The sequence below is a fragment of the Astyanax mexicanus genome, chromosome 4, assembly GCF_023375975.1.
Source record: "Astyanax mexicanus isolate ESR-SI-001 chromosome 4, AstMex3_surface, whole genome shotgun sequence".
Taxonomy (NCBI): Eukaryota; Metazoa; Chordata; class Actinopteri; order Characiformes; family Acestrorhamphidae; genus Astyanax; species Astyanax mexicanus.
The window spans coordinates 31735356-31749694 of NC_064411.1; the positions used below are offsets into that span (position 1 = coordinate 31735356).

General features: G+C 38.9%; 1 protein-coding gene across 1 annotated transcript; it reads left to right on the forward strand.

The window, feature by feature from the left end:
• The first annotated feature begins 3376 nt into the window (after positions 1–3376).
• On the forward strand, positions 3377–12165 carry rwdd1 (RWD domain containing 1). Its single transcript, XM_007230949.4, has 7 exons — positions 3377–3551; positions 6569–6634; positions 7377–7507; positions 7939–8082; positions 10817–10949; positions 11070–11132; positions 11892–12165. The coding sequence occupies exons 1-7, from the start codon at positions 3479–3481 to the stop codon at positions 12002–12004; spliced, it is 723 nt and encodes a 240-aa protein (XP_007231011.1). The 5' UTR covers positions 3377–3478; the 3' UTR covers positions 12005–12165.
• Positions 12166–14339: the final 2174 nt, after the last annotated feature.

Consider the following 14339-nt stretch of genomic DNA (forward strand, 5'->3'; position numbering starts at 1 on the left):
TTTTCGCTCTCACATTTTAGTACAATGTTCACTCACATGTTGATCAAGGGTTGAACATATGTAAATACATGATTGGAGGAATTACGGTTTGTCGACGTATCTGTTTGATACGTCGAAAGGGGGAATTGTGGGAAATCTTACGAAGAAACCTCGTTTTACCTTGAATATATTGACAAACATCTCACAATCATGATTACTTATCTTGGTATCTAAAATTACATAATCATCGTGTGAAACCTTGTATTTTATATGCACTAACCAATACTCACACTACATTTGATCATTTCATAACTATTTTATATGCATTAACCAATGTTAACACTATATTTGATCATTTTATTACTCACAGTATATTTTTTACACATTTATATAGAAAACTAATAGTGAAGCATTGTTTTTAACAAGCATGTGACTAAACACAGGCCTTAGGCTGACAAACTAACCCACATGATACATAAACGTATAGACCTAATTGTATAGCGGACAATCACGCGCCACTGACACCTCACTGAAACCCATTGTGTGATTGCATGTTTTTCTCACTAACAGCTACAAAATCAGCAGATAGTGCATTCTGCATGACCTCGCTTAATACAGAGACTTTTGGGCAGACAATACGGTCTTTCTCTCTCCGTGCGCGTGAAGACCTCCACCTGTCAAATTGAGGAGGGCATGCGCACGGGGAGAGAAACATTGTCTAATTACTGAACAATGCCGTGCTGTCTGGCTACTCATTCTCAAGGCCATACACTAGCGAATCTTGAGCTCTAACACGTAACACCATGCCTGCTGACATGGGATGATTTTTAGCAACGCCTCATCGGCAGATTTCGCGTCATTTTTGGTATATACATGGAGTCAGATCATTAGAGGTTCAGAACGTATGCTGGACGGTCGTAACCGTGTTTGTATGTTCTCCTGAATTCAGTAATAAATACTTGTTTTGCTTTCAACTTCACCTCCATCTGTTTTGACTCTCTATTCAACGAACGCGCATGGGAGTTGTAGCGGACACACCTTGTAAATTCATTTCTACAACAGCTGGAATGGCAGAACTTCAGAATCTTCCATACCTGATCTGATCAATGCTTTCTTATCTCCTCACAGCAATACTACAACACCAAGTATTGCTGGGCAGCGCTAAGTTGCTCATCTTTGGCACTCCGGCCTCTGGAGGGGAAGCAGCTAGCCGCAGGTTTCTATCGTGCAGCCAGAGCACAGACAGGAAACCCTGAGTAGGTTTACGACCACATAAAGGAAGGAAATGCAGACTTTGATAGTGTGGTTTTCATCAGCAGAAAGACAACATACATTAGTAGTCTAACATGAGTGTGCAGATTCTAACTGTAGCTAAAGTTAACTAAATGCTCTTGCATATTAATGTTTGAGATTTGAATCATTTGGACTGCACCACTAGCATCCGCATTTGTATGTAGTTGTAGTAATGCAAACCAATAAGGATGCAATGACAACTAATCAACACTTAGTAGCAGCAATGCCACCCAATCAGCATTCAGTAGCAGCAATGCCATCCAATCAGCACTCAGTAGCAGCAATGACAACTAATGAACACTCAGTAATAGCAATGCAAACTAATCAGCACTCAGTAGCAGTAATAATGCAAACCAATCAGCACTCAATAGGGGCTATGACAACTAATCAGCACTTAGTAGCAGCAATGCAAACCAATCAGCACTCAGTAGCAGCAATGCAATCGAATGAGGACTCAACAATTCAGACTAATCAGCACTCAGTAGCAGTAATGCAAACCAATCAGCATGCAGTAGCAGCAATGACAGACAATCAGCATTCAGTAGCAGCAATGCAAACCGGTAATGACAATGGTACTCAGTACTCAGAAGCAGCACTGCCATCCAATCAGCACTCAGTAGAAGAAGTGCCATCTAATCAGTACATTAGCAGGAACAACAACCAATCAGGACAGAGTAACAGAAGCGTCATCTAAGTGTACTCAGCACTCAGTAGCAGTAAGTCTAAACATACAACAATCAGTGCTCAATAGCAGTAACACCAACCAATCAGCATGCAATAGCAGTAACACCAACCAATCAGCACTATGGAGAAAAAATCTGATTTAAGTAGCATTCCATTTAAACAATTAATTTTACTGTGTACTTTGGTTACTTGCAAGGTCTTTTAATAATGCATAGTCATAAGAAATTACCAGGTGCCTCTAAAACTGTTTAAACTGTTTAAAATCAGTACGTTACTAACTTATTTTTTTCAACTCGTAGTTGTAGTGTTTATATATTTGCTAAATAGCACTAAAGTGTTTTTTACCTGAATTGTTTTAATGCGATCAGCGGATAGCGCTTTTTAACAACATTATTCTCGGCCAAGAGCTGTTTGAGCACTTTATGCACTATAACTAGGACACTTACCTAGTGACCTCGCTAGAGCGCAGTGTGTCTGCGTTCTGTATTCTTACCGACTTGTAATGTCTCTTACTGTGGCCGCGTCCCATTAAGAATGAGTAGTGGCTTACTTTAAGAGTACATTTCAGGATCGTTTTACTTTGATATAGTTATTATAGTTTAGTATAATTAATATTACTTATATGGCTTATTGTATTATTTATTGTATCGTCAATACAATCTCTACACTGTGGCATCATCAAACAATTAAAACGATTTTTTTATTTATAACTGGTTAGACTGCGTGCTAACTTACAGCTTGTAAACTAGCCAACTAGAAAACTTTTAAATTGTATAGTGATATGTATTAAAATGTAAATTTGTACATGTTGTAATGGGACGCGGCCACAGTTCTTAGTCACAGACCTTAGTAGTCGATATAGATAAAATCGTTTTTTTTTTTTTTTTTTGCTGAAGGCGCAGATAAAGCCTGAGCCCAATTCATATCTCAGTAAATTACAGCACACCGCCAAAGGGAGCCCGCGAGAAAGCTCAGAAGTAATGGGGCGAATAAAACTAACTAACTACTTAGCCTGGATATTCCTTTAATTTTGGAACGTAAAATAAACTATTTTGCTTAAAAAAAAAAAAAAACAAGTAAAGAAATCTTACATGTTTACTTTTTCTGCGCTAGAAATGCGCACGCTCTCCGCTTTTAGACTCTTTGGCTCGTTTCTGACACCTAGCGTCTTTGAATCTCACATTATAAAAAACAGCGGGCCAACTTTCATTCTATTTCTAAAATACCTCGCGGGCCGCTCCAAAAAGGAAACGGGCCGCAGTTCGGACGCCCCTGCTTTAGTTCTTCTATATTAAACGGGTTTTAGTCAGTAAAAGCGCTACATTAAATTAGTATGAACTGAACTTTCAGACGTTAACTGCTAAAGCAGTGCACCTATACCCGTGTGAATTGGGACGCGGTCAGAGTTTCAGGCATTACTAGTCGATAGTGGAGAAGATCGAGTGCAGCCTCTCTTCAGCGGACAGGCACGTTTCTGAGGGCCGGTGGGAGCGGAGCTGTTGATGGACAGCAGTGAAATAAAATGACCGACTACGGAGAGGAGCAGCGGAACGAGCTGGAGGCGATAGAGTCCATTTACCCAGACTCGTTTACAGGTGCGGCTCAGTGGTGGGGTTAGCCTAGTAAGCTAGCTGTTAGCCCGGCTGGCTGCTCCACTCTCCCTACTGGAGCTTCAGAGCAGCGGCTAGAGCTAACCCTGTGTTCTGTCGAGTTGTGCTACCCTGTCAAATCGTGCTACCCTAGTGTATGTTTAACTGTAAAAATACAAATAATTAGAACATGCTGCATGCAGTTGTGTTGTTGGTATGATCAAATTTGAATAGCCTAAATCGCTGTATCAGGAAAAATGTATAATATAACGTTAGGTGGTTTAAAATGTAAAAAACATTTATATATACATTTTTTATTACTTTTTTTTTACACGGTTGTAACACTAAAGCAAGCGATGACTGTGAGTCCAGATTGTACAGTGCACCCGGGAAAAATAAAACTAAATTGGCAGGAAAAAATAGAAAAAGCACATGAAAACAGTAAAAGTGTGAGTTTTGCGCATGCGCAGAGCCGCTAAGTAGCGCATATCGAAGGGTAGCACAACTCGACAGAACACCCCGGCTCGGTTAAACTAGCCTGGCCTAGTTTAGTTTAGTTAATTTAAGCTAAACTAAGTGTAATTCCTGGTTGTCTAATATGAGTAAGATGTGTTTTTTAAACGCTGTAAATGTGAGCAGGGTCTGCGTGGAGCTTAATCTAACAAAGTTACTGAAATTATCCGTTCCACCTTAAAAATAACTGTATTTCTATGCCACTGCTGTAGCAGTTGACGTGTATTATTGTGTCGGCTAACGTAGTTATGTTGCTTAAGCTAGCTAACCTGGCTTAGTTAAGTTTAATATGTGGCTATATGAGAGTAAATTATGGTTTATGCTGTGTGGAGCTTTATCTAACAAAGTTATTGGAGTTCTCTGTTCCACCTTAAATGAGCAGTAGTTATACGCGATTGCTATACCATTTAAGGTGGAACTGTAAAGTAGCTAGTTTAATTGGTGGCTGTTTGGAAGTACATTAGGGTTTAAATGCTATGAATGTGAGCAGGGCGCTTGTATGAATTCAATAACTAACAAAGCTATTAAAATTCTCTTATTAAAGTTCTCTTAAAATGAACAGTAGTCAAACGCGACTGCTTTATAATTTAAGGTGGATCGGGGAATTAGCTGACTTAAGTTTAATATGTGGCTATGAGAGTTCTCCGTTACACCTTAAAATGACCAGCAGTTATACCCCGCTTCTATATTATTTAAGGTGGAACGGAGAATTAGCTTATCAGCTAACGTAAAGTAACTTGTTAGCTAGCTAAGTAACTTAGCTCGGTAAGCTGACATGTTGTACCTTAGTTAACGAACCTACATAACGCTAGCCAGTTAAGCTAGGTGTAATGTGTGGTTATATAAGAGTAAAGTGGGGTTTAAAAGGTTGTGAATGTGAGCATGGTGTTTCTATGAAGGCTGCGTGGAGCCTTAACAAAATTCCCATGACAAAGTTATTGGAATTTACGTTACACCTTAAAAGTAGCAGCAGCTATATGAATCGCTGTACCATTTAAGGTGGAATGGTGAATTAGCTTGTCAGCAACGTTAGTTATTTAGTTAGTTAGGTAGCTAAGTAGCTGGCTAGGTTAGCTAAAACACAAGTACCCAGACAACATGCCCATGTGGAGCTTGTGTGGGTAGCAAAACGTTTGGCCCCCAGATGTAATGTTGGCCCCTCATGTGGATGTCAGTGAGGGGACCAGGCAGGCCCCATCTGATCTGTACACTGCATATGTGGCCTAGTTGGGACCCACCTGCAAAGGTGTCAAAAGTATTCACATTAATTACTCAGGTAGAAGTAAAGATTCTAAGGTTAAAAATACTTCTGTTGAAGTATCTGTTGAAGTTGAAGTATCAACTCTACTCGCTTCTTATTCAAATAAAAGTGTAAAAGTACTGCTTTCAAAACTAATTGAAGTATAAAAGTAAAAGTAATGTACCTTAGGACATTTCGCTTAAGTTCTCGTAAGTCTCTGTACAGATTTTCTTCATACTAGATTACATACAGGGGTTGGACAATGAAACTGAAACACCTGTCATTTTAGTGTGGGAGGTTTCATGGCTAAATTGGAGCAGCTTGTTGGCCAATCTTCATTAATTGCACATTACACCAGTAAGAGCAGAGTGTGAAGATTCAATTATCAGGGTAAGAGCACAGTGTTGCTCAAAATATTGCAATGCACACAACGTTATGGGTGACCTACCAGAGTTAAAAAAAGGACACATTGTCGGTGCACGTCTTGCTGGCGCATCTGTGACCAAGACAGCAAGTCTTTGTGATGTATCAAGAGCCACGGTATCCAGGGTAATGTCAGCATACTACCAAGAAGGACCAACCACATCCAAGAGGATTAACTGTGGACGCTGTAAGAGAAAGCTGTCTGAAAGGGATGTTCGGGTGCTAACCCGGATTTTATCCAAAAAACCACGGCTGCTCAAATCACGACAGAATTCAATGTGCACCTCAACTCTCCTGTTTCCACCAGAACTGTCCGTCGAGACAATAAATTATTGTGGTCTAAAACCAGGTGTTTCAGTGTCATTGTCCAACCCTTGTATGTCTGCTATGTTCTTGCTGGAGTGTGGGCGTGACGTGTGCAGGTGTGATTGTATAAATCAATAGGGTGTTGGAATGGTATATGTTTATACTTCTCATCCCACCACAGTCAGATTTACTCTTTCTGGATGAAGAGGTTTATCTGGATAGGGTTTTTTATAAGATGCAATTAAAACAAGCTAAAATTAAATAGGAGTAACAAGGCTAGTTTTAAAATGTAAGAAGTAGAAAATTCAGATAATTGTGTGAAAATGTAGAAGTAAAACTGTGTCAGAAAAATATTTACTTTAGTAAAGAATAGATATCCAACATTTCAATTTTGATGGGGTAACAAAGTATTTGTACTTCATTACTTGACACCTCTGAGTTTTTAAGATTCAGGTGGGCTGTAGTGATGGGCACTATTAGAGGATTTTTTGTTTGTTAAATCAGTGTTAATACATGTTCTCTTTTCTTCCTCTTCTTGCAGTTCTTTCTGAAGCACCCACGAGCTTCACAATCACAGTCACTTCAGATGCTGGAGAAAATGATGAGAGTAAGTCAGCTGCCAAACACCCTGGGACCTTCTGTCCCTGCCCAACACATCTGTCTGTTCCAACTTTAGTAGTACACAAGCTTAAACTTACGGAGCTGAACTGGTAAACTTGATACAGCAGGAATTACTGGGAACTGGATATATGAATTAGTCATTGTAGTCATTTAGTGTTGTTCACTTAGTATACATATGTAACAGTATCTAATCTAAACATATCAAAACTCTTCCATAAACTTAGAAATATGGACTAGACAAGATTTATCTGGGTTAGAGTTGAGGTCACTCACATTTGAAACCTAAACACTAACAGACAAAAAACTAAAAATAATATACTCTGGATACCCCTTGGAAGGCAGACATGTAAATAATTACAGGTGTGATCTGATAAGACACTGGTTCTTGTTTACAGTTGTCATTATAAAATGACAGATGATGCAGGACGATGTCTTAAAGGTTTAATGTAATTGTTAATAAAAGTTGAAGCCCACAATGCAGGAGATGGCTGTGAGAAGATAGGAAGGTTTTTTAATTAGCTATTTTCCCAGTTTCTCAGTGTAGTTTTCGAGTTTCTTATTCAGGAGTCACCAAAAGAAAATCTCTTTTCAAGAAAAAGAATGGGCGAAAATCCCCCACAAAGAACTGAAAGACTGTTAACTGCTCAAAGTGTTTACTAGCTGTGATTCTCAACAAAGTGGGCTTTCAAACTTTGCTTCATGTATATTTCTCTCTCTCTTTTTACCAGCTGTCCAGGTAACACTAAAGTTCACATACGTGGAGAAATACCCAGATGAAGCCCCTCTTTGGGAGATCCATTCCCAAGAAAACCTTGAGGATTCGGACACAGAGGATGTGCTGACGCTGCTGAAGCAACAGGTGTGTTAATAATCTCAGTGTTTTTTGCTGACCTCACTGTTAATTGCCCATTGCATTTACTTAGTGAGAAGAAACATGAATGAGTCGACTTTATTTAAAAACAGCAGAACTGCCAACTAGTACTCATTTTGACCTCCTAATAGGCTTCTATGGTTCCTTGATCTGAAGTATACATATTCTTTGATCTCGCTGCGCCTTTAAAATACCAGTCCGCCAAAGCCGGAGCGCACTTGGCTCTTAAAGGGAATGGCAAGTGACACACTGATTGGTACCTAATCTCACTGATGCTGATGAACTCCTTCTCACAGCAATGTTCCAACATTTATTGTGAAGGCTGAAGAGCAGTGGAGTGTCGTTCTCTTTATCTTAATAAACATGAACCCACTTGTTTGTTACAATATTGATTTTTTGTTTTGTTTATTGGTTTATAGGCAGAAGAAAATCTGGGCATGGTCATGATCTTCACGCTGGTGACTGCTGTGCAGGAGAAACTGAATGAAATGGTCGACCAGATAAAGAGCAGGAGAGAAGAGGAAACTCTGAGAAGAGAAAGGGAAGCTGAAGAGGCAGAGAAGGTAAAGATTTAACACCTCTTCATTACCAATGTCACATTAGACCAGAGTGGAAGGGAGGGCTTTTCTGCTTTCTTTAAAGTGATGATGATCATAATAAAACACATTTTCAGGCTTGGCATGATGTCCATGTTAAAGTCAAGATTTGATTCCATAGAGTTCTTCAGCCCTACCCTCTAACTAAACACTCAAAAATTACAGCAGGGCTAGAACAGGGCTCATCACGAGTTCAGTCAAGGCTTCATCTCCTTCTTCCCTCTTTAATTTGATAAGCTATGTTTAGTGTGCAGTGTGTGGATGAGCACTGTACTGTTGCACTGCAGTGTTTGTAATGCCTGTAATGATGAGGAACGGTGATTTGGCATAGTACAAAATTGCAAGCCAAACCACGCATTATGATCTTAGCACTGACCGTGGTACCTTCACACTCAGCTTTGTTGGTCGAACCTACCAAAAGCCAGACTCAACATTGAAGAGGATCTGTGATAGTCTGGCACTGCCCACACACTCAAGGCACACTTATAGTCCTTTAACCCTCTCATGCATGAATTATAATAAACTCAGTCAGGATTTTTTTTCTAAGTGTTTTTATACATCCTTAGGGATGTAAAACAAGGTTTGAAAAAAATATATATTCTATCTTTATTCGATAAAGAAATATTTATCTGTCCACTCAAGTGTACTTCATGCATTTTTTGTTGTAAAAAAAACACAAATGTAATTCAGTTATACAGTTGTAATATGGTATTCTGTTGGAATAGTGGAACTGAGGAGGATATTGTGACACAAGAAAATGTCTCTGAACCGTAGAACCTTATAGAATCTTGATTGTGACTGGTATTATCATACTGTATTCTTGTCAAGTCTCTGAACTGTTAAGTGAGCATATTCTCTTATAGTATTTTATAGCATGTATCATATTTCCTGTCAAATCATGCTTGTTGCTAATTTCTGAGACTATTTTCTATGATGGTTGCCAAAGCATACAGGGCACAAAGCTACAAGACACTGCATGCAGATGTACTTGGTTCTTCGTGTGCTGGCATTTTATACTTTCTTGAGCTGGGGCCAGTGGTTTCCAGGGGCATACTGGATATTGGGGTGCCCTTACTTTCAACAGCCTCATCTCCTTCATCTCCGTTCCTCAGCCTCAACTCCCTCAGTAACATTTCCAGACTCACCTTCACTATCACTGCTTGACCCTACTTCTCTGCTCGCAACTGTCTGTACTGGCAGACATTCCTCAATTAAAGAAGTTGATTTACAGCCAAAACATTAAACAATATGAATTATTTTAAAAACAACACTGGAAGTAATTGACATTGCATAAAAGTTGAAAAATAGCTAATGATGCATGATGTACAATTAAGTGGACAGATGATTAATCTACAATTCCCTCCAATATAAAATCAAAATTTGAAAATCTTTACATAATATGTCACCTTAGATGTTACTTGATGTAATTATATATTTTTTTACCTGCGGTGATATAATTTTATAAAAGGTAGAAACAAAAATAGCCAAGGTGTTTGGTGGTTTTCCCTGTCTGCCGGCCATCTTGATTTCATTGACTTCTTTTTCCCATTACAATGACCAACCAATGGGATTTTTTGTATAGGATGATGCAATAGCTTCCACTACAGTGGACTATATGCAGCAGTGCCCAAAATTGCAAGCATATTTAAAGAAAAAAAAATTTTAAACAGCTGTACACTGTAGTGACCTCTATGCATGAAAGGGTTAATTTTCCCAGAAATCGTCAATCGCCTTATAATTCAGTGCGCCTTATGTATTAATTCTACCAGTCAGGTTGTAAGGAGCAGTAAAGAACAGCAGTGAAGTACAGCTTTATACAGGAGTTTCTGTGAAGTTTCTCCAGCACTGAGACTGGAGCAGTATTAGCATTAGTCGTTAACCGCAGCACTAGCTCTTTTGCTGTTTAGAGGCGAGTATATTGAACTGTAGCCTGCGTGTTTACTGTGTTAAAACAAGCTACATGAGACAAACTGCTAGCTGTTGGCACCCTGGCTTACTGGAACACTCAGGGTTCCTCAGTGTAGCGCTGTCGGGTGGCATTTACTAGCACTGAGCACTGCTAACTGCGCTAAAATACTGGAAATCTAAGCTTACTGTAAGTAAACGGAAGCAATTTACTCACCCAAAAAATCGGTTTTCTGGAGAGAAATCTGTGTAGATTAACATCCAGTGCTTGTTTGACTTTAAAAGGATTTATTTATTTTTTTAGAATTAAAGTTTTTATTATTTAGGTGTGAAAATAGAGCAGAAAATATATGTTCATTTATAGTACACCTTATAATACGGTGCGCCTTATAGTCCGAAAAACACGGTACTTTCTTCTGGGTGCAACTAGTTTTTTGTTTGACAGGGAATGTATAATATCAGTCAACTGAACTGTGTTTTTGAAAGCAGTACAGGGTTGTACAGTATAGTAAAACACTGTTTGACTGTGTGTAGAAACAGTAAATAGAAACACTAGTGTGAACACAGTCAATGCTTTGTCAGTGAGCATTGTTTATTGTATAAACAGTACCTGCAGGTCAGAAGGTAGGGGGAAAAATTAGACATATTTAAAGTGAAAACTGATCTAAAGCACCCAATACACAACCCTTTAAACAGGTTCTTCATTAAGTGAAAAACTAAAATTGTGTTGTTAGGTTTTGTCCAACAGTACAAATCAAAGCATTATTTTTATTTGTTTTTATCTGTCTCCCTCCAGCAAGCATTCCAGGGAACTGTAGTCACGATAGAGAACTTCCTAACATGGAAGGCACAGTTTGAGCAGGATATGTTAGAACTGAGGAGGAAAAAACAGAAGGAGGACGAGCAGTCTGGAAAAAATAAACTAACAGGTAATAAAATCTAATGTTTAACAAAACTGCTTTAATCTGTTTTCCTCTAGACAATACAATTGTTTAAAAATTATTTACAATTGATAGGTTATTAAATAAATCTGTTTTCTTTTGTTGCAGGAAAGCAGCTGTTTGAAACAGATCATAATCTTGACACTTCAGATATCCAGTTTCTGGAAGACGGTAAGGGGGTTCAGCATTTTCTCTTAGTCTTAGGAAACATTGTTTTTATATGTTTTTTATAAATTAAGCAATGTTGTTTATACACAACAGTGAGTCATACAGTGTTAAAACCCATATAAACTAATCATCTCTAAGCATTTACACCTGGGCTCCTCCACACAGTTTCAGAAGGAAGTATGCATTGTAAGGTTTTATGCTTACATGACACCATTAGTAACTGAAATAAAATCTTTTAACAAACTGGCTCTTTAAAGTAAGAATGTAGTAAATGACAGCAATTTAGTTAAAATAGCTACCATAGTCCAACTAAAAACACTGAAGAGAGCTGTCTGGTCTGCTGTAACCTAGCTGCACCTTGACCGCTGTGTATGAATCATTAATTAATATAATTAAGATATTAGTTATATTGTTAATTAATTAATATAATTGTTACAGTGACTTATCACTCTTCTCCACAATTGGTAGAGATCAGTTACCTAGCTAATGTTAGCTAACATTAACTAAAGGTCAGAGCTTAACTCTTAATAAATAGAGGGTTCCAAGCTGGTTCCATCTGTCGAACACATCCAAACACATATTTCTCAATTTTTGGTGAAACTAATTTTTGTTTTATTTCCTGCTTTTGTGTTCCATACCTGGCAAACTTGTGTGTGTGGAAATGGGCTAATACATAGACACAATTAGAACAACATTTTTTTAAAAATAAGAATACTTGCATAGATGTTAATGTTAATTCTTGTTTGTATTGTCTATTTACAGGTGGTAACAGTGTTGAAGTGGACGAGTCGCTCTTCCAGGACATTGATGATTTGGAACTTGAAGAAGATGACCCTGATTTTGACCCACTGGACATAGGCAGTGATGAGGACTAAAGTGGTTAAAAGGGTCAGCCCCAGGAATGGACACAACTGACCATTCATCCTGCCGTTTCTCCTGAACTGTTTCTGCTGCAGGCTGCTGCATATTTTACCAAAACTGTTAAATTTGTTCATTTCTACCATAATGCCATTAAAATCCCATCAGTTATGATTTAGCGCTGCTTGGCTACCTTTTTGTATTGTTCATTTGTATTGTTTTTTATATGCTTACAGAACATTGATAATATTTGAGTTCAATATTGCTGGGAGAGATTTTTCTCTTCTATGGAGACTGAGCACAGCTAACCCCCTGCCATGTTGTATTAAAACTGTTTGCCAAACAGTTGCAAGATTGGCTTATTATGCAAAATGCTGCTAAAAAAAATATATATACACTACCGTTCAAAAGTTTGGGGTCACTCAAACAATTTTGTGTTTTCCATGAAAAGTCACACTTATTCACCACCATACGTTGTGAAATTAATAGAAAATAGAGTCAAGACATTGACAAGGTTAGAAATAATGATTTGTATTTGAAATAACATTGTTTTTACATCAAACTTTGCTTTCATCAAAGAATCCTCCATTTGCAGCAATTACAGCATTGCACACCTTTGGCATTCTAGCTGTTAATTTGTTGAGGTAAGCTGGAGAAATTGCACCCCACGCTTCTAGAAGCAGCTCCCACAAGTTGGATTGGTTGGATGGGCACTTCTGGCGTACCACACGGTCAAGCTGCTTCCACAACAGCTCAATGGGGTTCAGATCTGGTGACAGATATGGCTTTTTCTTTGCCACTCTGCCCTGAAGCCCAAAATCCCGCAGCCGCCTCTTCACTGTAGATGTTGACACTGGTGTTTTGCAGGTACTATTTAATGAAGATGCCAGTTGGGGACCTGTGAGGCGTCTGTTTCTCAAACTAGAGACTCTAATGTACATATCTTCTTGCTTAGTTGTGCAACGCGGCCTCCCACTTCTTTTTCTACTCTGGTTAGAGCCTGTTTGTGCTGTCCTCTGAAGGGAGTAGTACACACCGTTGTAGGAAATCTTCAATTTCTTAGCAATTTCTCGCATGGAATAGCCTTCATTTCTAAGAACAAGAATAGACTGTCGAGTTTCAGATGAAAGTTGTCTTTTTCTGGCCATTTTGAGCGTTTAATTGACCCCACAAATGTGATGCTCCAGAAACTCAATCTGCTCAAAGGAAGGTCAGTTTTGTAGCTTCTGTAATGAGCTAGACTGTTTTCAGGTGTGTGAACATGATTGCACAAGGGTTTTCTAATCATCAATTAGCCTTCTGAGCCAATGAGCAAACACATTGTACCATTAGAACACTGGAGTGATAGTTGCTGGAAATGGGCCTCTATACACCTATGTAGATATTGCACCAAAACCAGACATTTGCAGCTAGAATAGTCATTTACCACATTAGCAATGTACAGAGTGTATTTGTTTAAAGTTAGGACTAGTTTAAAGTTATCTTCATTGAAAAGTACAGTGCTTTTCCTTCAAAAAATAAGGACGTTTCAATGTGACCCCAAACTTTTGAACGGTAGTGTATATGCACCTGATGCTTTTGCCTACAGCAGTTCAGGCCTGATATGTAAATAAGCTCTATTCTGGCTGTCTTATTCTATTTTAGACTGAAACCATAATAAATTTCCATGTAAAGATGTAGTGGAGTGAAGGCGTCCTGAGCAGAGAAGTAAACCACGCCCCCTATGAGTATATATGTCCAGTCTATCTGCAAGTGTGTTATGCCAACCTTACAACAAATTGTTTTTAAGCGATTTAAACGTGGCAGACAAACTTTGTGTCGGGATAAAATCATGAGTTTTGCTAGAGTTGAGTTGCGGTCGCATCTTCTCGATCGTTAAGTTTAAGGTGGTTAGGAATGAAGGTTTAAGTCAGGAGGTCGAGGAATACTACTGCATATCAATTATGGCTCCATGATGTCTGTAAGTCAGATACAATCTTCCGGGGTCTAGAATGCGCCACAAACGCGCACGCAGGCAACACAGACTTTTTTCCCCCAACTGCGTGTGTGGAAGAGAGTGAAAGAAAGCCGCTCCCCTCCTGTGCATATTCATGAAGCGCATGCAAAACAGAGGGTTCTGATTGGCCTGTTCTCTAAAAAAAAGATTCAGCCAATCAGTTTTTAGTGTGGCACAGAGCCATGGCTCTGGTGTGGCACGGAGTATTTTTTTTTCTCCTGGACGGGATGCGGTATTTCAGGGGCCTCATGTACTAAGACTTGCGTGGACTTACTACTAAAATGTTCCGTACGCTCAGACCTGAAAAGTTCCGTACGCACAAAAAAATCCGGATTTATCAAACCGTGCGTAGGCAG

What these genes read in the sequence shown, in the direction of transcription:
- rwdd1 (XM_007230949.4), top strand. Translation starts at nt 3,479, where the DNA reads ATGACCGACTACGGAGAGGAGCAGCGGAACGAGCTGGAGGCGATAGAG. An exon ending in TGACGCTGCTGAAGCAACAG is followed by an intron (nt 7,508 to 7,938) that starts GTGTGTTAATAA and finishes ATTGGTTTATAG; the next exon opens with GCAGAAGAAAATCTGGGCAT. An exon ending in AAGCTGAAGAGGCAGAGAAG is followed by an intron (nt 8,083 to 10,816) that starts GTAAAGATTTAA and finishes GTCTCCCTCCAG; the next exon opens with CAAGCATTCCAGGGAACTGT.